Genomic DNA, 23,823 nt, shown 5'->3' on the forward strand with positions numbered 1-23,823 from the left:
AAAATCTTTATCATACAAACATTGATTATATATATATTAGATAAAATCTTTATCATACAAACGTTGATTATATATATATTAGATAAAATCTATATCATACAAACATTGATTATATATATATATTAGATAAAATCTATATCATACAAACATTGATTATATATATATTAGATAAAATCTTTATCATACAAACATTGATTATATATATATATATTAGATAAAATCTATATCATACAAACATTGATTATATATATATTAGATAAAATCTTTATCATACAAACATTGATTATATATATATATATATATATATATATATATATATTAGATAAAATCTATATCAAACAAACATTGATTATATATATATTAGATAAAAGCTATATCATACAAACATTGATTATATATATATTAGATAAAATCTTTATCATACAAACATTGATTATATATATATATATTAGATAAAATCTATATCATACAAACATTGATTATATATATATATTAGATAAAATCTATATCATACAAACATTGATTATATATATATTAGATAAAATCTATATTATACAAACGTTGACTATATATATATTAGATAAAATCTATATTATACAAACGTTGATTATATATATATTAGATAAAATCTATATCATACAAACATTGATTATATATATATATTAGATAAAATCTATATCATACAAACATTGATTATATATATATTAGATAAAATCTATATCATACAAACATTGATTATATATATATTAGATAAAATCTATATTATACAAACGTTGACTATATATATATTAGATAAAATCTATATTATACAAACGTTGATTATATATATATTAGATAAAATCTTTATCATACAAACATTGATTATATATATATTAGATAAAATCTTTATCATACAAACGTTGATTATATATATATTAGATAAAATCTATATCATACAAACATTGATTATATATATATATTAGATAAAATCTATATCATACAAACATTGATTATATATATATTAGATAAAATCTTTATCATACAAACATTGATTATATATATATATATTAGATAAAATCTATATCATACAAACATTGATTATATATATATATATATATATATATATATATATATATATATATATATATTAGATACAATCTATATCAAACAAACATTGATTATATATATATTAGATAAAATCTATATCATACAAACATTGATTATATATATATATATATATATATATATATATATATATATATTAGATAAAATCTATATCATACAAACATTGATTATATATATATTAGATAAAAGCTATATCAAACAAACATTGATTATATATATATTAGATAAAATCTATATTATACAAACGTTGACTATATATATATTAGATAAAATCTATATTATACAAACGTTGATTATATATATATTAGATAAAAGCTATATTATACAAACGTTGACTATATATATATTAGATAAAATCTATATCATACAAACATTGATTATATATATATTAGATAAAAGCTATATCAAACAAACATTGATTATATATATATTAGATAAAAGCTATATCATACAAACATTGATTATATATATATTAGATAAAAGCTATATCAAACAAACATTGATTATATATATATTAGATAAAATCTATATCATACAAACATTGATTATATATATATTAGATAAAAGCTATATCATACAAACATTGATTATATATATATTAGATAAAAGCTATATCAAACAAACATTGATTATATATATATTAGATAAAATCTATATCATACAAACATTGATTATATATATATTAGATAAAATCTATATCATACAAACATTGATTATATATATATTAGATAAAAGCTATATCAAACAAACATTGATTATATATATATTAGATAAAAGCTATATCAAACAAACATTGATTATATATATATTAGATAAAATCTATATCATACAAACATTGATTATATATATATTAGATAAAAGCTATATCATACAAACATTGATTATATATATATTAGATAAAAGCTATATCAAACAAACATTGATTATATATATATTAGATAAAATCTATATCATACAAACATTGATTATATATATATATTAGATAAAATCTATATCATACAAACATTGATTATATATATTAGATAAAAGCTATATCAAACAAACATTGATTATATATATATTAGATAAAATCTATATCATACAAACATTGATTATATATATATTAGATAAAAGCTATATCATACAAACATTGATTATATATATATTAGATAAAATCTATATCATACAAACATTGATTATATATATATTAGATAAAAGCTATATCAAACAAACATTGATTATATATATATTAGATAAAATCTATATCATACAAACATTGATTATATATATATTAGATAAAATCTATATCATACAAACATTGATTATATATATATTAGATAAAATCTATATCATACAAACATTGATTATATATATATTAGATAAAAGCTATATCATACAAACATTGATTATATATATATTAGATAAAAGCTATATCAAACAAACATTGATTATATATATATTAGATAAAATCTATATCATACAAACATTGATTATATATATATATTAGATAAAATCTATATCATACAAACATTGATTATATATATTAGATAAAAGCTATATCAAACAAACATTGATTATATATATATTAGATAAAATCTATATCATACAAACATTGATTATATATATATTAGATAAAAGCTATATCATACAAACATTGATTATATATATATTAGATAAAATCTATATCATACAAACATTGATTATATATATATTAGATAAAAGCTATATCAAACAAACATTGATTATATATATATTAGATAAAATCTATATCATACAAACATTGATTATATATATATTAGATAAAATCTATATCATACAAACATTGATTATATATATATTAGATAAAATCTATATCATACAAACATTGATTATATATATATTAGATAAAAGCTATATCAAACAAACATTGATTATATATATATTAGATAAAATCTATATTATACAAACGTTGACTATATATATATTAGATAAAATCTATATTATACAAACGTTGATTATATATATATTAGATAAAAGCTATATTATACAAACGTTGACTATATATATATTAGATAAAATCTATATCATACAAACATTGATTATATATATATTAGATAAAAGCTATATCAAACAAACATTGATTATATATATATTAGATAAAATCTATATTATACAAACGTTGATTATATATATATTAGATAAAAGCTATATTATACAAACGTTGACTATATATATATTAGATAAAATCTATATCATACAAACGTTGACTATATATATATTAGATAAAATCTATATCATACAAACATTGATTATATATATATTAGATAAAAGCTATATCATACAAACATTGATTATATATATATTAGATAAAAGCTATATCAAACAAACATTGATTATATATATATTAGATAAAATCTATATCATACAAACATTGATTATATATATATTAGATAAAAGCTATATCATACAAACATTGATTATATATATATTAGATAAAAGCTATATCAAACAAACATTGATTATATATATATTAGATAAAATCTATATCATACAAACATTGATTATATATATATTAGATAAAAGCTATATCATACAAACATTGATTATATATATATTAGATAAAATCTATATCATACAAACATTGATTATATATATATTAGATAAAAGCTATATCATACAAACATTGATTATATATATATTAGATAAAAGCTATATCAAACAAACATTGATTATATATATATTAGATAAAAGCTATATCATACAAACATTGATTATATATATTAGATAAAATCTTTATCATACAAACATTGATTATATATATATTAGATAAAATCTTTATCATACAAACATTGATTATATATATATATATATATTAGATAAAATCTATATCATACAAACATTGATTATATATATATTAGATAAAATCTATATCATACAAACATTGATTATATATATATATATATATATATATATATATATATATATATATATATATATTAGATAAAATCTATATCAAACAAACATTGATTATATATATATATATATATATATATATATATTAGATAAAATCTATATCAAACAAACATTGATTATATATATATTAGATAAAATCTATATCAAACAAACATTGATTATATATATATATATATATATATATATATATATATACATATTAGATAAAATCTATATCAAACAAACATTGATTATATATATATATATATATATATATATATATATATATTAGATAAAAGCTATATCAAACAAACATTGATTATATATATATATAAGATAAAAGATAAACGTTTGGATATCTTTAAAATAAATAACGAAATGCAACCTGAAAAATAATTTTCTCTTTTTCTATTCGGATTATCCATGAAAATTAATGTTAACTCTAACAGGCTAATACAAAAATTATACAATGTCAATAATACAGTGCCAATAAAGTTCTGCAACAATAGATGGTTTTAACGAACTCTTAAAAAGTGTCAATTAAAATAATCATTTGACTCTTAAAACCTTATTTTACATACATTTTAACAGAGATTAACTTTTGTTTTATTTTAGGAAAGGATGAAAATCTGTATAAAAATACATTTCGTTTCGTTCTGATATATTTTAGTTATTTATGGACCTTAGCGATAATTGTTTCTATTGAATCCAGATTTAATCGAAAGAATGTTTCAACAGTGTTTTAGATTATATGAAAGATGTAGCCTTTATTTAAACTTTTTTAATATTCTAACTGTTAAAATATCGATTTCTATAACAGACATTAATGATTACATATAAAAGATAGAAAATACAGGGTTTTATATTATTTAAAGCAATTTTTGGTGAAAAATTTCTTCTCATTTTTGCACATACGAAATCTATCGCTATATGTCTGTTTGTCTGTCTGTCTCCATATTTTCAAATTCTATCTCTTCCGAAACTAAAAGTCGTAGAGCAACACTAGAGGCCTCAAATGATTGGATTTTTTTACGACCCTTATTTTATAGATCTTTAGCCGGTTAAAATTGTTTTTAAGCGGTCAAAATTTAAAAAAATCGTTATACATTTTGTACATTCATCTTACTTTATTTTTAATTCTTAATCTTTAATCGATTTATATGTGTATAACGTTGGTACTAGCTTTGAATGCTACAGTTTCGGTTTCAATTCTAACTGATGGTACCTAAATACTTTTTTTTCTACTATTGAAATCACGACTCTATAATAATATATACGAAACCTGGACAAATTAAAATATAATATTTAAGCGTACTTTATGCCCGTGAAAAGCCCTCCCCACGCCCGGCTAGTGTAATCTAAAAAATCTTCTTTTTTTTTTCTTTTTCCTACTCGGATGATCCAAAGAAAAATAATGTTGGTTCTTACAGACTAGGACAATAATTCTTAACCTCTAGTGCCAATAAAGTTCAGCAACTTTTCAATCCTTATAAAACGTTTATCATCTGCTGTGGAAAGGTCAGGATGAGATATGAAAGAATACTTACACCGTGAAATTGTGAAAGTTCTTCAAGTTGATGAGTCCAAGGTTGATGAGAGAGTCAATGTCATTTGGTTCGAATTCTAGAATGTTGGAGAAGTCAGCAGCAGCTTGCTTTGGGCTAAGGACAAAAAGGGAAAACAAAACCATTAAGAATAGTTGGTGCGTATATAAGTTGTTTTGATGTTTTATTGATACGGATAGATGACGTGTAAAAACAGATAAAAAGATAGGAAAACTAACGTATATCATTTTTGGTGGCCTTATCTATTTTATGGTACATTAACACGTTTTTCATTATTAAATATCGAAATATACTCCTTATTGTGAAAAACTGATTGTAGACAATAAGTGGAACACAAGTAGGTGTTTTAGATATATGTTGAGGAGGGGGGAATTGTGGGTTCATACCTTTCCCTATGGTTTTAGTATGTAATTGGACACACTACAAGAACAGGGAAAACTGATAAATATTACAATTAAGGAGGCAGATTGAAATTATAGATGTGTAGAATAATTACTTAACGTTATACATCTCTATCTCTATCTCTACAATTATATAAAAGTCACTTTGTGTGTGTGTGTGTGTGTGTGTGTGTGTGTGTGTGTGTGTGTGTGTGTGTGTGTGAGTTCCTTCCTCATAGGTTCCGAAACGGCTGAGCCTATCTTTTTCAAAATTTTAGACAAAGCTAATTTATATTTCTGGCAGTTTTCTTACCTATGTTTTGTACACAAATCCATCCGATAATTATTGAAAATCGAAAAAAATCCATGTTAAAAATAGCTTTTCTTACAGATAAAAAGAAAAATTTTTACAGGAGAAATATTCTGTTATACCGGCAAGGGAGATAATAAAATTTCAGCCAATTATTTCTCCTTAAAAAAAAAACAGACTTATTATAATCCTGAGACATCGCTTAGTGTTAGAGCATTCCACTATAGATCGAATGATCCAGTGTTCAAACCCGGGTGTACATCACCATTTTATTTTATTTTTTTCTTATTAATGAGCGCAATTTACGATAATAGAAGAGGTACCATTTAAAACCACCATAAATCATTTTTTTTTCGTTTGCATATTTTAAAACTAAACATTAATCAGAAGTGACTTTTCCAGGGCATTCATCATCAAGCCCAAATATCAGTTGACGTGATATTGTAAACAAACATAGACGGTATTATTTTATTTTTTTTTATATTTACGAATTAGTTCAACTGACATTATCCCTCAATATATAATATATAATAATCAATTGAAGTAGTCAACTCGCGTTTTGCAATATTCATGACTTCTGTCATTCAAACACTCTGGGTTGTTTAATATCTGAACCAGAATTGTGCGTTTATTAGTTGTTAATTCTCATGTCAATTGTTTGGTGGCTGGGAGGTAAAAGCTGAGCAAATGAAGTCAAAGGTGACTTCGTGGCTGAGTTCAAATCTCCCGACTGGCAGGAACTGTCACCCCTTACAGATAATTGCCTAAACATGAAACACGGCTTGTGTCAATAGGTATAAAAGAATAATTATATATATATATATATATATATATATATATATATATATATATATATATATATATATATATATATATATATATATATATTTAAATGGAATTGTAGAAGATGGTACAATGCAGAAGTAACGGAAAGACACAATCTGAAGCAGGTGAGAAATTTATTAATACAACTTATAAATACATGTGTACATATTCATATTTCATATACGCAGTATATTTATATTTGCACAGTGGTTACCTGGGAAAGTCGGTCTGGTGGTATGTCCGTGTAATATAATATTTCGAGAAAGATCTCTTCGTCAGATGTTTACTTGACTTTGACAAACGTGTAGTTGTAAGCTATATATATATATATGCAAAAATTGTGTATTTTAATGAATTAAGTATCTTGTGAGAAATCAACTTTCTTCAACTCTTATTCACGCTCCACCCCTCATAATATTTACTGACTTAACTAGTTCTCTGCAATCGAACAATAATGTTATATGTTTATGTTTTTATACATAACTTTTCGTCTCATCCTATATATATATATATATATATATATATATATATATATATATATATATATGCAACACATTGTAATAAAAAATTGTTCTATTTTTATTTTCACCTCGTTCTCGAAATATCTTTTCACTTTTATCATGATACAGCATTTATTTCACCTTTCAACCAGTAGATGATATTCTGTGATGAGAATTATGTTGCAAACTAGATATTTTTCTTTTTTTGTTTAGAACTGGGACATATTCAAATTTAGTTGACTTCTCCAGAACGCTAGAACAAGATGTACTTCGTAAATGGTTACTAATTCGTGTAATGACCAGCAAAGATAATGCCTCAAGTCAACAGAAACAGAAAACCAGTCAACACAAGCTAATGAATATAACTGAACAGCACAATATGGAATGATGGGGAGAAAAAGTAGGGGGAGAATCAAATAGAAACCACATTTTCTTTTTGTTTACAAAGGTCTCAAAAAGTTAATGTAAAATTTCATTCATCAGGCTAAAGAATCTTCTGCTAATGGCCCGAAAAAATCTGTTTTAAACAGAAAAGATAATGCAAGAGAACTCGAAAAGACCGCCGATACGAACTTGTGCAATAGCGCCAACATTGACTACCAGTAATGACAATAAAAACTCAAACGATAACATCGACATGGACTACAAGTAAATTATGAAGCCATTAACAAATAACTTGTGCCGTCCTTATATGCATTCTCGTACCCCAATAGATGTCAAGTGACAGCATGCCCACACCATTCTTGGATACTTCTGTGCATGCCCGTCACACTCCTCCCTAATCTCACACTAATGAGAAAGGCTGCTTTCGTCTGATGCTTTGTCAACAGTACGGTCTCAGATACCTCTTCCGCTGCGCTTTCTCTGAACATATCACTCAACACATCCTGTCCTGGTTCGTCAGGAGCATCACTCTCTGAAGAGTGTTCCTCACACGATTTTTCATACATCACCGGGATTTAATCATCTGAGTAAGCCACTATGATCATTGATGGAACAATCATCTCGGCACACTTGATACACATCTTTTATGTGTCATGGTATCCCATTAACGGAAACTGAGTTCTCACTGTGCATTTGTTGAATTGCTGATATTTTTTCATGTGGATTCTTGATTTATGTATGGATTAGAAACTGCCGAAGGTAGGTTCTGTTAGCCAGGGCAGTCAAAGCCGTTTTGTCATTTTGGGCTTAATATTATATTGTCTCCAAGAATGAACACCATGTTCTTGTAGCAATGCGGTTGGTCGTACAATGGAATCTCTCAACTATTTCATTTCCTAGTGGCATGTGGGTGTACCAAATCATACATCTACACCCTATACTTATGAAAACTTGGCAAATCTATTCCATAAAATCCTGCATCATTGTCAATAAGTGGCCACTATTAACAAAACATATATATATATATATATATATATATATATATATATATATATACATATATATATAAGCTTAATCATATTAGTAACTAAGATATACTTGGGTGAAAAGCCTGACTATGATTACTTATAGGAAAAGACAGATTTTTCGCCTCAGCAGATCTTAGTTATTAAGAAATACAGATGCCAGCGTAATGAAGCTTGTATATGTCTGTACAAATAAATATTAATATTCATAGCTCTGTTTAATATTATATAAACACAGTGAAAATTCTCAGGAATTGTATCTATTTAATTATCAACAGCGAAAATAAGATGCAAATGCAAATACAGGGTGACCAAAAAAAAAAAAAAAAAAAAGAAGCTAAATGGAAGCAATCTAGAACATATGCTGTAGAACGGAGAAAAAAAGGCCAAAGACCCTAGCGTTTTGATGTGATGTTTTTTTAATTTAATTCATGCCTGGCCAAGTAACTGTTGTAAAATCTAAATGTGACGTCGTTCAGAATCTATTCAAAATATATAAGCAGAATATTGGTTTCTTTCCTTTTTTTTCTCCTTAAAAAAGAGAAAGCTCTCACTAAACGACACAAAAGTAAAGTGTGCCCCCCCTCCCCTACTTCAATGACCTGGGATAGAAAGGGTAGAATTCCCTAGCGTCATTTGCATGGTGGCCGGAGAGAGCCAAACAGCTCGAAGATGTAATCTTAGCTAAGTACATTTTTTTTTTGCACACTTTATTTTAAACTAGTTATGACCAAGTTTTATTTCATTTGGACAAAACACTAAGAAACGGGGCCTAATCAGAGTTGGGGCTTGTTTTTTTTAGGGTAACCCTGTATTAATGACTTACCATTTCTTGTTGATATACATGATGCCACGTTGCATATAAGAACCTTTATTTTCTATTGTGTCATTTAAAAGCAGAGAAATACTAAAATCCATTATGACTCTGTCCATTTCTTTGCTGAAAAAGAAGAGAATAAATTAAAAAATTTTCGGTGAATATTTTTATGGCATATGAACGCTTTTCGATTTTTTTGAATGTCAAATTTTTCACAATAAGGCAAACCGTAACATTTGCAACACTAGCAGGAGTTGCCACAGCAGCAGCAGCAGCAGCAGCACAGACCTAATGTCTTACACCCCCTTAATGTAGCAGGGTTGTGACAATCAGTAGTGTCAGAATTATGCCATCGGGAGCTTTGGTATCTGGCAGGACCAACCAAAATTGATTAGGGTCGTAACCTACCTAAAGGACCTCAGGTAAAATCCACAAGCGTCTTTGTAGGGATCCAGCAGCATCTAGTCTTTTTTGCCAATGTGTCCATGGGATGGGCAATCTATGACAAACAAGATCGTTTAATTATTTTTCTTAATATTTACTACATGCAAAACTGCTACTCAGTTCTTGCCAACCTCGAACAACCACTGATTGCTGTTGATCTCAGTATCAAGAGTAACTTGAACTCCTTCAAAAACATAAAGTATTCCACATCTATGAGAAGAACCACCATCAAAAGTTGAAAATATTGACAACTTCCATGGTTGATATTGCATTCAGATACAATTCGCTCAACAATAATAGTGGCAACACCCACCTCTACATAGCAGAGGTGGTGGAAACATGATGGTGTGAGAGCTGTGCAATCTAGAACTCTATTTCCTGGCAGGGTTATTGTTGTGAAGGAACATAACTGGCTATACACCGGTTACAAACTGTATATATATATTGGACTGTTTGGCAGACAGCGGCAGACAGCGGCAGACAAGCAGTCGCAGTAAGACGGATAGTCTTACGTGTTGATTATCAGACTTTCTTCCCCATACTTGTTAATATGTATTTCTATTTATCTTAGGCGAGCAGCCTTACGTTTCTGTATTATAAATAAACCCCATTACACATACCACTCGGTGTAACTCACGTTTGTCTTTATTTCCTAAGTATTTAGGAATATAACAATGGCGACGAAAGGATGTTTTTTCTCTTAACAGAGATAAATTACCGTACCAAGGACTGTGTACAATGCAAGGATTTTTTGTTTTACGAAAAAAACAAACTACACAAGGATTTTTGACCACGTGCGTCAATGAATTTAAAAAATTTTCCTACCTAAAGTAGCGAAAAGTACGGATTTTTCTTCGTAAAGAACTCACAAGAAATTATAGAAACATGTTCAAGGTAAAGTGGAATTTATATTTATTTTGACAAGTATAAAAAAAAAAAAAAAAAAAATGGTCGCAAGTTGAATTCGAAACTACACTAAAGGATCACGAGTTTCGAAAGAAAAAATATAAATACAACGACTATTGTACCATTTTATGCCACGTGGGAACGGCAGCCATATATTTTTTTTTTTTGGAAAATTAATTGTTTGTTATTGCCTTTATATAAATAATTGGAACTATTTGTCGTGGGAAGTAAGAAATATTTTGTGTATGAACTTACGTTGTTGAAAAAAAAAAAAAAAAAAAAAAAAAAAGAATTATTTTACAAAGCCTGTTGAATTACTATGGATGAACTTTGTTGAAACGTGTTGTGTCTGCATATTGCTACTAATTTACGATATACGTAAATTTACGATTTTTTTTTGGAATTATTGTGTAGAATTCGAAAAGACATTTTTGTACTAGAAGCTAACATGGAACAATTAGCAGAGTTAACTAAGGCTCTAGCCCTTAGCATCCAGGAACAGACAAAAATGACTCAACAATTTTTAGCGCAACAACAACAACAACAACAAATTCAACAACAACAGCTACAGCAACAGCTGCAACAACAACAAGAAAGAACACAAAAAACTTTAGAGGCACAACAAGAACAAACAAACATACTACAACGACAAATGTCGACACAGCAAAAGAATTTAGAAAAGCTAATTCTAACGTCGACCGGGAAGAAGACTAATTTTTCTGCCGAGGGTATTTCAAATTCACTAACGGAATTTCGTTACTCCCCGGATACTGGTGTTACTTTCCCTGCATACTACAGAAGATACGAAACAATTTTTACGAAAAGATGTTTAGACTGGACCGATGAGGAAAAAGTTACCCTGCTACTACAAAAACTGGGTACTGATGAAAACACCAAGTATGCAAATCTAATTCTACCAAAAAAACCGGAGGAGGTTTCGTTCGAGGAAACAATTAGTACCTTGTCGAAAATATTTGATAAAAGGGATAGCCTATTTCACTCTAGATACAAATGTTTGAACATTCAGAAGGCAGAAGCTGAAGACTATCTAGAATATGCTTGCACTGTGAACTGTTTATGCGAATCATTTAAATTGAATGAAATTTCCGCAGACCAATTTAAATGTTTAATCTTTGTACAAGGTCTCACAGCACCAAGGGACAAAGATATACGTTCACGGATCCTAACAATTATGGAGGCGGATCCTAACATAACATTGCAAAAAGTCACTGAAGAGTGTCAACGTCTGATTAACATAAAGAAAGACAACACTCGCATTGAAGAGAAAAATATTTTTAAGGTGCAGCAAGTAAAAAGGCAAGGGACCACAAGAAAGTCCAGGTTCCAAGAACACAGGATCCTTAAAGGATACAAAGACCCAAAGCTAAAGTGTAAATGTTGTGGTAGTTTAAGACACAACAATAAGACCTGCTGGTTTAGGAACAAAATATGTTATGAATGTGGTCTCAGAGGTCACAAGGGAACATACTGTGCCCAGAAGAAAAGACAAGGGACCGATAATGTAAATACGCTTCGCATGAATAAAGAAAAAAGCTGCGAAAGACGGAAATATGTTGATGTTCGGATAAATGGACATCTGGTTACATTGCTTCTGGATAGCGGTGCAGATATTAGTATTATAAATGAAGATATATGGAAAAGGATAGGTCGACCTGAATTAACGAAAACCAGAAAGACGGCGAGAAGTGTGTGCGGCAAAAGATTAGAGTTCAAGGGAGAATTAAAATGCAAAGTGACATTCGCTAACCAGACTCATAAATCCAAAGTGTACGTCGTACCAGGAAAGAATACATGCCTGTTTGGGGTAGATTGGATTGTCCTGTTTAATTTATGGGAGAAACCCATAAATTCGTTTTGTAACGTTTTAACTGCAGAAAAAGCAAACCAAAGGGAAGACTTCCTGAAGGATTTGAAAACTGAATTTCCCAATGTTTTTGCCGAAGGACTAGGACTCTGTATTAAGACAGAGGCAAAATTTGAATTAAAGAAAAATGCCACTCCAGTATTCAAACCTAAAAGGAATGTGCCTTTTTCAGCGATGGACGCAATCGAAAAAGAGTTGGATAGACTTCAACAACTGGAAGTCATTGAAAAAGTTAACCACACAGATTGGGCAAGTCCAACCGTGTATGTAAAGAAAAAAAATAACAGAATAAGGGTCTGTGGAGATTTTTCAACGGGTTTAAATGACTGTATATTGGACCATAATTATCCCCTTCCGTCCGCAGAAGATCTGTTCTCTAAGCTTAACGGAGGAAAAATTTTTTCTAAGATAGACCTCTCAGATGCTTACTTGCAAATTAAGATCAGCGATGAATGCTCCAAATACTTAGGCATAAATACTCATAAGGGCATTTTTAAGCTAAAGAGGCTTCCTTTTGGATTAAAGGTTGCTCCTGCTATTTTCCAGCAAATTATGGACACGATGCTGGCAGGGTTGGAATTTTCAATGGCCTACCTTGACGATATCCTAATTAAAAGTGAAAATTTGCAAGATCATAAGAAGCATGTAAAAGAAGTATTCAAAAGAATACAGGAATTTGGTTTTAAATTGAGCCCAGAAAAATGCGATTTTTTTATGAAAAAAATTAAATATCTAGGTCAAATAATCGACAAAGAGGGTCGAAGACCGGATCCACAAAGGACTGAAGCAATTGAAAAGATGCCTGCTCCAGATTCAGTGACAAAATTAAAATCGTTTTGGGGATTAGTTCAATACTATGCAATTTACATCCCTAACATACATAATTTAAGAGCTCCTCTTAACGAGTTACTGAAAAAGGGTGTTAAATGGAACTGGAATAAGGAATGTGAATCTGCTTTCCAAAATATCAAAAGATGTCTACTGTCAGACTTAGCATTGGCACATTTCAATCCAGAAAAGGAACTAATACTAGCAACGGACGCCAGTGATTACGGTGTTGGCGCTGTATTACTTCACAAGTATGAGGATGGTAGGACAAAAGCTATCGCCCATGCTTCAAGAACGTTGGTTGCAGCGGAGAAAAATTACAGCCAAATTGAAAAAGAGGCGCTGTCGATAATATTTGGAATTACAAAGTACAATCGATTTCTCCATGGACGATCTTTTATTTTGCAAACCGACCATAAACCCCTACTTACCATATTTGGATCAAAGAAAGGCATTCCCACACATACTGCAAATCGATTACAGCGATGGGCTGTAACCCTCTTAAACTATCAGTTTAAGATGGAACATGTATCCTCAAAAAAGTTAGGACACGCAGATGCATTATCACGGTTGATCCCTAAAAGAAGCGAAAGTTTCGAAGAAACGGTAATTGCTGCGCTTAAAGACGAAAGTGAATGTACAAGTTCAATGTGTAATATGATACGTGAACTTCCGGTAACTTTCGAAAAAATAAAAAAAGAGGCAGTAAATGACATTTTCATTAAGAAAATGAAAAATCAATTGGGATGGATAAAAAAAATAAAAAGGTAGATCAAACAACGCCTTTTTCCATCTGTGAAGATGTGCTCATGTATGGTGAGAGGATCGTAATTCCACTAACGTTACAGAGGAAAATTCTGAAGGAATTTCATACAGGTCATCCGGGCATTTCGAGAATGAAATCCCTTATGAGAGGATATGTGTACTGGCCTGGTATGGACAAGGAAGTTGAAAAATGTGTCAAGACATGCAGAGGATGTCAATTAGCAGCTCGAGATCCTCCAGTAAAAACGACGCCATGGCCAAAGACGGACCTACCCTGGTCACGTCTGCATATTGATTATGCGGGACCTATAAATGGTTATTTTTACTTGATTATTGTAGATTCTTTTTCAAAATGGCCAGAAATATTTAAGTTTAGACATCCAACAGCAAAAAACACTGTGAGTGCGCTTAATGAAATTTTTAGCCGTTTTGGAGTGCCAAAAACCCTAGTGAGCGATAATGGAACAGCATTTACTGCTCATGAATTCAAAGAATTCTGTGACTCACTAAATATTCTACATATGACAACACCTGTGTACCATCCACGATCGAATGGGTTGGCCGAAAAATTTGTAGATACGTTTAAAAGGGCACTTAAGAAAAATCTTACTACGGACACAGACGAACAATGTATTCAAACATTTTTAGCAATTTACAGGGTGACACCAAATCCTAATAATAATGTCAATTCTTCCCCGGCTGAGCTAATGTTTGCAAGAAAGATAAGATCTGTCTTCGATAGGCTGCTACCAGAGAAAAAGAAAGTTTTCAAAAAAGAAAACCTTAATACCAAGTGCTTTTCCCCAGGTGAAAATGTATATTTCAAAAATTTTCAAAATGGACGAAATCAGTGGGTTGAAGGTATTATCAAAAAAAGGATTGGGAGCATGGTCTATACCATCCAAGGATTAAGTTTTGTCTGCAAAAGACACAGAAATCAAATACGTCCCAGACTGTCTCCAAATGTGGAAGAGACACCAATGGAAACATTGTGCGATATTTTTGATATACCAAAACCAGCGTGTGTACCGCAAACAATGAATATTTCGCCTGAACCGACCATACGGGCTGGACAGAAACCTTTACCCCGGGTAACGCTGACCAGAAGGAAAAGCGCAAGAAAGAGAAAAGTTACCAGGAGATTAAGCCCTGACCCTAAAAGGAAGAGGTATTTAAGCTAAAATCAGGAAGATTTCAGCTTCAGGGGGAGGTGTTGTGAAGGAACATAACTGGCTATACACCGGTTACAAACTGTATATATATATTGGACTGTTTGGCAGACAGCGGCAGACAAGCAGTCGCAGTAAGACGGATAGTCTTACGTGTTGATTATCAGACTTTCTTCCCCATACTTGTTAATATGTACTTCTATTTACCTTAGGCGAGCAGCCTTACGTTTCTGTATTATAAATAAACCCCATTACACATACCACTCGGTGTAACTCACGTTTGTCTTTATTTCCTAAGTATTTAGGAATATAACAGTTATACATGATGGAAAGTTTGGGCGCCAAGGAGTATTAGAAGTGCAACTCAGTTATGAGGATTCTGGTGAAAATTTAGAATCGGTTGACATCAAAATCCATCATCTTCTGGTTGTCTCTGAGTTAGGAAAGACACTTCAGTTACAGAACCACAAATCAATAGAGTACAAGTGAACAGGTTGTTTCTGTGCCATTCTATTGTGTGGTCCTAACTTTTCATGCATCTACTGTACATTGCTGCTCTCATTGAACTCTTGCAGGTTAACAAATAGCTACGACAAACGAGAAGGACTTAATGCAGACCAAACAATAGTGTGGCTTGCAAATTCTACAAGGAGGAATGATAAAATTGTCGGCCTAGAAAAGATGGCATGATTCCATTTCCGTTTGATGAACACCGGTTTTCTTTTTTTGTTGCAGGCCATCTATTAATTGGCCAGTTGTGCACAAATCTCAAGAGCTATAGGAGTTCTGGACCAGTATCGAGGTGGTGATTGAGTCTTAAGGCAACTACATTGAATAGATGTCAGCTCTACTAAATAAGCAAATTACCTAAATTGATTCTTTCAATGAACATTATAGGAATAAAGCTGTAGTGTTGTTTTCTTTAGGGGGACACTTTTATCGTTCCACTCTGTATACAGAACTCACTTAATAGCAACAACAGCAGCAGATTATGGCTTACTTATACTTTAGACTTAGGAACTATCACATTTTGTGATGCATGAGGCAGTCAAAGTATACCATTGTTTTTGATCTGAAGCCAGACCCACAGCGTCCCTCAAGTTTCTTTCTGTTGCAATCAAATCTCTCTCTTCCAGTTCAGTTTTGGTTTTTCTCTTCTTTTTCTATTAGGGGTCCATTGGAACACTTGCTTATTGCTTAGCAATTATTTCTGAAATCAAGCTTATGGTATGTCTGAGCCAGCCCAGACGTCGTTCACAGATTATTGACCATAATACCTGTTGGTTAGTGTGGTCTCTGGCTTCTTGATTGGTAATTCGATCGCTCTGTTTGATCCCTAGAATCTTTCTAAGACATCTAATCAAACACATCTAGTTTCTTCTTGAGATGCAAAGTTTCACTTCTATATAACCGTGTGGATAAGACGTTGCTGTTATAAAATTTTAATTTAGATCTGATTTATTCAATAAATTGTTAGGTGAAAGTACAGAATAGTTAAAAGAAAGATGCCTTCCCCTCCCCATATTAAGAATGGCTTTCGAAATAACAACCTTATTTTTGTTTTTCCAGATCTTTCAGAGCTGATTAAATGTTGCTGAGGCCTTAACTATCCTGCATTTCAACTCATAGTCTATATTGCCTTCCTAGTTTATGGGGCATCCTAAGTAGTTGAAGTTGTCAGCAAATTATGGTGACCAACTTAACTTCTTATTTATTATATACTAGCGAGGGGTACCCGGCGTTGCCCGGGTGTTTGTAGGTGTGTGTGGTGTTAAATAAAAAAGAAACCGGGGGGGTAGGATCGAAGCCGAAGCCCTGAGGCGAAGTTTGAAAATAAAATCGGCCAGCCAGAATGAAGCATTGTTATAAGCGAATAAGTGAAAGATGTTTGAAAGTCGTCGAGCGTTACGACGACGACGATGACGATGTAAGCATTGTTATAAGCGAAGTAAGAAAAGAAAACAACATTTTAATTAAGCGAGGGGGTAATCAAAACATCGAAAAAAAAACTAACGTAAGGCAAACGAACGATGAAAACAGTAAACGAACACGTGAAAAATGGCTTGAATAAGCCTGTTTCAATATTAAAATTAAAAAAATCGGTGGGTACCCGGGTGTTCTGGGGTGTCGCTAAGAATAAGCCAAGTAAAAAAAAAAAAAAAACAGGAAAACGAACGTTACGTGAAAAATGGCTTAAATAATACAGGGTTCAATATTTAAATTTAAAAAATCGAAAAAAAACATCTCACACCACGATTCGAACCCAAAACGTTTAGATAATAAACCAAGGCCTTAACTACCTGAGCTAAAGCGATGTATATGAAATTTGTTCGGTTTTTCAACTATTTAAAGTAAATCAGGTCACGACATCATGACGTCATCTGACGCATGCATTGTTGACCCCTCCTCCCTGTCGAAAATTGTCGATTTTGGGGTGAAAAAGTTAACGTTTCTCTCTCTCTTTCTCTGTTTGCGTCTCTCCCTCTCTCTCTCTCTCTCTCTCTCTCTCTCTCTCTCTCTCTCTCTCTCTCTCTCTCTCTCTCTCTCTCACACACACTTCGCCCTTCCTTACTCTAAAGAGTGTTACTAAAAATGAAAATGGCGTCTGGGTTTGTTTTTTTGTAAAAACTTCGATCGTTAATATTTCTTGTAAGCATATTTTTTTTTTTACTTCACATTTTTGGCTTGTTATTTTTCCCTTAACTATCGTATCTAACTATTTTTAACGTGCTAATAACTTTGGTAACGTTGTCATAGCGTAGAAGTTCATAGTTTAGCTTGTGTGAGGGTTAAAATTTTTTTACCGATAACAACAATGTTTTTTAAATTCAGACTGCTATTACAGCTTGCTGACGTCAAGATCATGTGACATGACTCAGCGGGTTTTAAATACAAGTTGACCCAAAATAAACGGCCCCGTGTATACTTTATGTAGAAGAGTTGGCGCCCGTATTTTTGGGGGCAGTTATAAATCGATTTAAAAATATGTAATGTTTAACATTAAAATGTCCCTTTTTGGGCCCCCTCCCCTGAAGAAAATCGATCAGTTAACGCACTTCTGATGGTCTTTTTGGGCCAATTTTTCGATATTTGTCGTCCGGAGGGTGGGGATTTCATATGAGACCAAGTTTGTGAATTTTTGTTCCATTGGTCAAAAGTTTTTAGCACACACACAAACATACATACATACATACATACATTTTCGTTTATATATATATAGATTAGTTTTTCAAATTTCTTTTTCTTTTCTTCTTTTTGGTGTTTTTTCAGAGAATAAACGTAAACTTTTATCTTTTTATTTTTTCTTGGAGTTAATGTTAATTAGCTTATTAATTGGAATACAACATAAAATTTCAGAATGTTAAAGGTCAATTTTGATTTCATTATTTTAGCATATTTTTTATAATCATTTTTTTTTTTAGTCATGCCAATTTAGATGTCTGCACAGAGATGTGTGTGTTTGTGTGTGCCTATGTATTTGTGGAAAAGCATCGAAAATGATTTATATATTCATCAACTTTTATTTCTTTAATTCAAAAGTTTCTCTAGATATTCAGAAATATGTGATGCAAAAAGAATGTTTTTTTTATTTTTAATTAATTGGAATTCTAATTGGGATGAGTAATTTTGTATTATTTATCATTTATTTATTGCATCATCTTCTAGTTGTTGTGTTATTAACCGCGACAGGACAGGAATGCCGAATCTCTTAACTGTATCTTCAACAATTACTTCATTACATAGTTGTTGCCGTCTCACCACGTTTTGGCTAATTAATCCTCTGGCCAGCTTTGGGCAGGATTGAAATCGCTATCTTCACACAATACTCACCTGGAACTGTAGAGATTCTACGTCTCTATCCACTGCGCTATGGGCTCCAAAGGGCGATCAAGGTTGGATGTTTTGGTGTTATAAATCCAAGTTTTTTGTTATCTGATCTTTCGATTGTCGAGTCCGTACACAATGGTATATATTATTTAATTATTGGAATTATTTTTTAAGATAAGGAATTTGTATATTTTTTATTTATTTATTTATTTTGCAAACTATTATCCTTATTTTTACCGTTGCTGTTTCACAACGTTTTTTTCACTTGACACAGAGGAATAGTTGGCCGAAACGTCGAGAAACAATTGGCTAGAAATGCCGAATCTTCTACCTGCATCCTCAACAATTACTGCCTTCTTGTCGTTTCACCATGCTTTTGCCAACTAAACCTCTGGCCGGATTTGGGTAGGAGCAAAAGTGCTATCTTCAGACAATACTCACCTGAAACCGTAGAGAGTCAACGTGCTTATCCACTGTGCCACAGGCCCCAAAGGGCAATCAAGGTTGGATTTTTTGTTCTTATAAATCCACGTTTATTTGTTATTTGATCTTCCGTTGTCTGGTCCGTGCCGAATTGTATATTATTTTTAATTAATTGGAATTCTTCCAGGTGAGCATTGTCAGAAGATAGCGGTTTCAATCCTACCCAAAGCCAGCCAGAGGCTTAGTTGGCCAAAACGTGGTGAGACGACAACTATGGAAAGCAGTAATTGCTGAGGATGCAGTTAGGAGATTCAGCGTTCCTATCCCCTCGTGGTTAACCACCTGGACAAAGGCCAAAGGAATAATTGGCCGAAACATCGTAAAACAAGCAACTAGAGGATGATAGTCTGCAATAAATAAATGGATGAATAAGATTTTTTTGCTAAATATTATTCGTTTATTTTTGGAAACCTTTGAAATGAGGTTTCATAATTTGTGTATTCATTTTTTGGGGGAGGACTGTTATCCTCATCTTTATAGTTGTTGTTTCACCAGGTTTCAGTTAACTATTCCTTTGGCTTTCATCAGGTGGTTAAGAATGTTGAGTCTTGTACTTGTACTCTCAGTAATTACACTCTTTCATAGTTGTCGTTGTTTCAATTGAAAAGATATTAAAAAAAATTGGGAAAAAGAATAACTCTGTTGTGTTCAATCAGACGTGATTGAATAATGACTTGCTGACAAAATATATATATATATATATATATATATATATATATATATATATATATATATATATATATATATATATACTAGCATTTCAGCCCGGCGTTTCCCGGGAGTTTGGAGGTGGATGTTGAGAAAAAAAATAAAAGTAGTTGTAGGAAGGCAGGCTTGAACCCATACCAGGAAGGAAGAAAAGAATGGGGAAAAAACGTGACGTCTTTGCTGTTACGACCACTGCCAAACCAGAAGTGACGTAGGTTTAAATTATGGCTAGACAATCGAAAAGAGGGGATGGCATTCGACAATATTGGCGAAAAAAGCAACCCCTCCCTGTAGAAAAGTGCCCAGTTGAGGGTGACGAAATTAATGTTTTTAGCAAATTTTTCGATATTTGTCGTCTGAATGGTCGAACTTCAAAACGATACTGATCTTGTGAAAATCTGTCACCTCTATCGAAAGTTTTAGGCAGACATGCAAACATATATACATACATTTATATATTGGAAGCTGAAATTTTCGACCCAAACCGATGAAAAAGCTTGCCCTTTCCTCTGAATACCCTTTTATGTAAAATGTCATAAGTTTAGACCAGAAATTGTCTGAGTAATTTGGTAAAGACTGAAGGAGGTAAATTTTTTTTAACTTTGACCTCTATCATGACCCCTTAAAATTTATTGTTTTGGGCTTAAATCAAGTTATTTAGTTAGATCCATGTCCAAGGAACCTATATATAAAATTTCAAGCGTTTAGACACAAAATTGACAGAGGGGTTTGGTAGAGTTCTCAAAAGTCAAATTCTTGAACTTTGACCCCTTAACAGCCAAAGTTTTAGGCGAAAACCGATCACAAAGATTTTCCCAAATCTCAGTACCCTGTATATAAAATTTCGAGTCTGTAGACTTAAAATTGACAGAGTTATTGCATAGGGAAATGTACACAGACACACACACACACACACACACAGACACGTTCACTTTTATATATATATAGGAAATCACCAGCATTGCGGCTATGCTGCTGAAATTACAGCTTCACTGGGTCGGGTACATCTCCAGAATGGACAATCATCACCTGCCCAAGATAGTATTATATGGCAAACTCTCTACTGGCTGTCATGACAGAGGGGCACCGAAGAAAAGATATAAACAATCTCTGAAGAAGTCCCTGGGTGACCGGCACATTAACCACCTCCAGTGGTCTGCTCTCGCTGCTGACCATGTTAACTGGCGACATACTGTCCACCAGGCTGTTGCCTCCTTTGAGATCTCTCACACAGAGAATCTGTGGGAGAAGCGCTGCAGGAGGAAGATTCGTGAAGCCTTAGCAGCTACACCTGACGTGACTTTGGACTGCAACCACTATGGCCAAACCTGCTTGTCCCGCATCAAGCTCCTCAGCCACAAGCGTGCCTACAGTCAACGTGGAAAACCCCCTTCATAGAATATTTCTCTGCGAAGTACTGCCAAGATATATATATATATATATATATATATATATATATATATATATATATATATATATATATATATATTTACTTTGAAAACATTTCCTAAAATTAAACAGGAATGTATTTTATAATTAAGAAGATATTAAGATGTCACTATAATAGCAAAATTTGAAGCAGATAAATGAAATGTACTTATGGACGCTGAAGACTTTTTACTCTTATTTTCTTCATAACTACTTACACATCATTCTTCAACAAACATCCGCGCAAGTAGTAAGCTTTCCATGAGGACGGACAAAGTCGAATGGCTGCTGACAAATCACCGAGAGCAGGTATCCACATTTTTTGGCTGATATATGCTTCAGCTCGATAAAGGTAAGCTTCTGGATCAACTTCAAGCTGGAGAAGACGCCCAAACTTTGAAATAGCGACATTATAGTTCCTGCAAGCATAAAAGAAAGGAAAGATGGCGAAAAGATTAGAATTCCATGCGTCATGGGAAAATGGTAATCCTTGGAAAGTGTTTCTCTGAAAGTTGCTTGTAACAATATTCGGTGTGGTGCACTCTGGGACGTCTCTTCAGAACACAAGCCAACATAAGGATTTTTCAGATGTAATTATTCAATATTTTTAAAATAGTCAATCTTTACTTACCTGGCATTGCTCGGAAGTATTTTTATTTTTATTACTAGCAGGCCAACCAACGTTGCCTGGTCGTGATATACACATAAATATTATATTTTAATTAATGCACAGTTCTTATTTATTATAAACAGAAACACCGTAAGTATTAAACGTAACATTAAATCCCTTTTAAAAAATGAAAGAAAATAAAATAAAAAGAAACTGAGACATGTGCGTGCGAGTGTTATATTTTTTCTAAACAATTCACTTCTTATAAGTAAAAAAAATACTCGAGCTGAGATCGAAACTAAAGCCTAAAGACAAGGAGTCAAGTACGATAACCAATTAAACCAGCTTAGCCCGATCTTTAAAATGTGTTTTCAAACCTACTTATTCTTAACATAAGGAAGCTGTCATGTTTCACGGCCATGAATGCACAGTGGTGAAGTAGTTGACAAACTGATAAAAATTCGATGATCCCATGTATCAATTTTTAAATTTTGACTCCTTAGCAACCCTCAACCCTTTTTTCCGGATGAAAATAGATTAAAATATTTTCTACATGTCTGAATTAGCCTATATACCAAATTTCAAGTCTGTAGATAAAAAATTGGTTGAGTATATTGGTTGAGAAGTGTCCTCACACACACACACACACACACACACACACATTATCACTTTTATAGATATGTAGATTGTTTTTTTAACTATGCCATGTTTTCTTTCAGATATACCTGTTTTGTTTTTAGAATAGAACTTTAAAAGTTACATTTAATTAAATTTTCAAAAAGTTCCATTTTTTTTTATTGTTAACGATTGTCTAAGAAACAGAAATGCATTAGTGTTAGTAATTTACTGCAATTTTAATTTATTTGGGAACATGTTTGCAATGGACAATGTAAGCGATATGTCGGTTTACATTACTTTTAAACTGACGCATGTCAGTACAGTCAGGGAA

The 23,823-nt window shown here is 31.4% G+C and overlaps 1 protein-coding gene across 1 annotated transcript in view; it reads right to left on the minus strand.

Moving 5' to 3' along the window:
- LOC145254614 (uncharacterized) overlaps positions 1–23,823 on the minus strand; it is a 1,033,347-nt gene that overhangs the window by 214,369 nt on the left and 795,155 nt on the right. Inside the window, exons 34-36 of the mRNA XM_080113229.1 lie at positions 22,483–22,683; positions 9,830–9,943; positions 5,562–5,675 (exon numbers count right to left, since the gene is read on the minus strand). Coding sequence (XP_079969355.1) covers positions 5,562–5,675; positions 9,830–9,943; positions 22,483–22,683 — 429 coding nt within the window. The remainder of the gene's footprint in view (positions 1–5,561; positions 5,676–9,829; positions 9,944–22,482; positions 22,684–23,823) is intronic.

The sequence above is a fragment of the Euprymna scolopes genome, chromosome 3 (genome assembly GCF_053919585.1).
Source record: "Euprymna scolopes isolate OS-2025 chromosome 3, ASM5391958v1, whole genome shotgun sequence".
NCBI lineage: Eukaryota > Metazoa > Mollusca > Cephalopoda > Sepiida > Sepiolidae > Euprymna > Euprymna scolopes.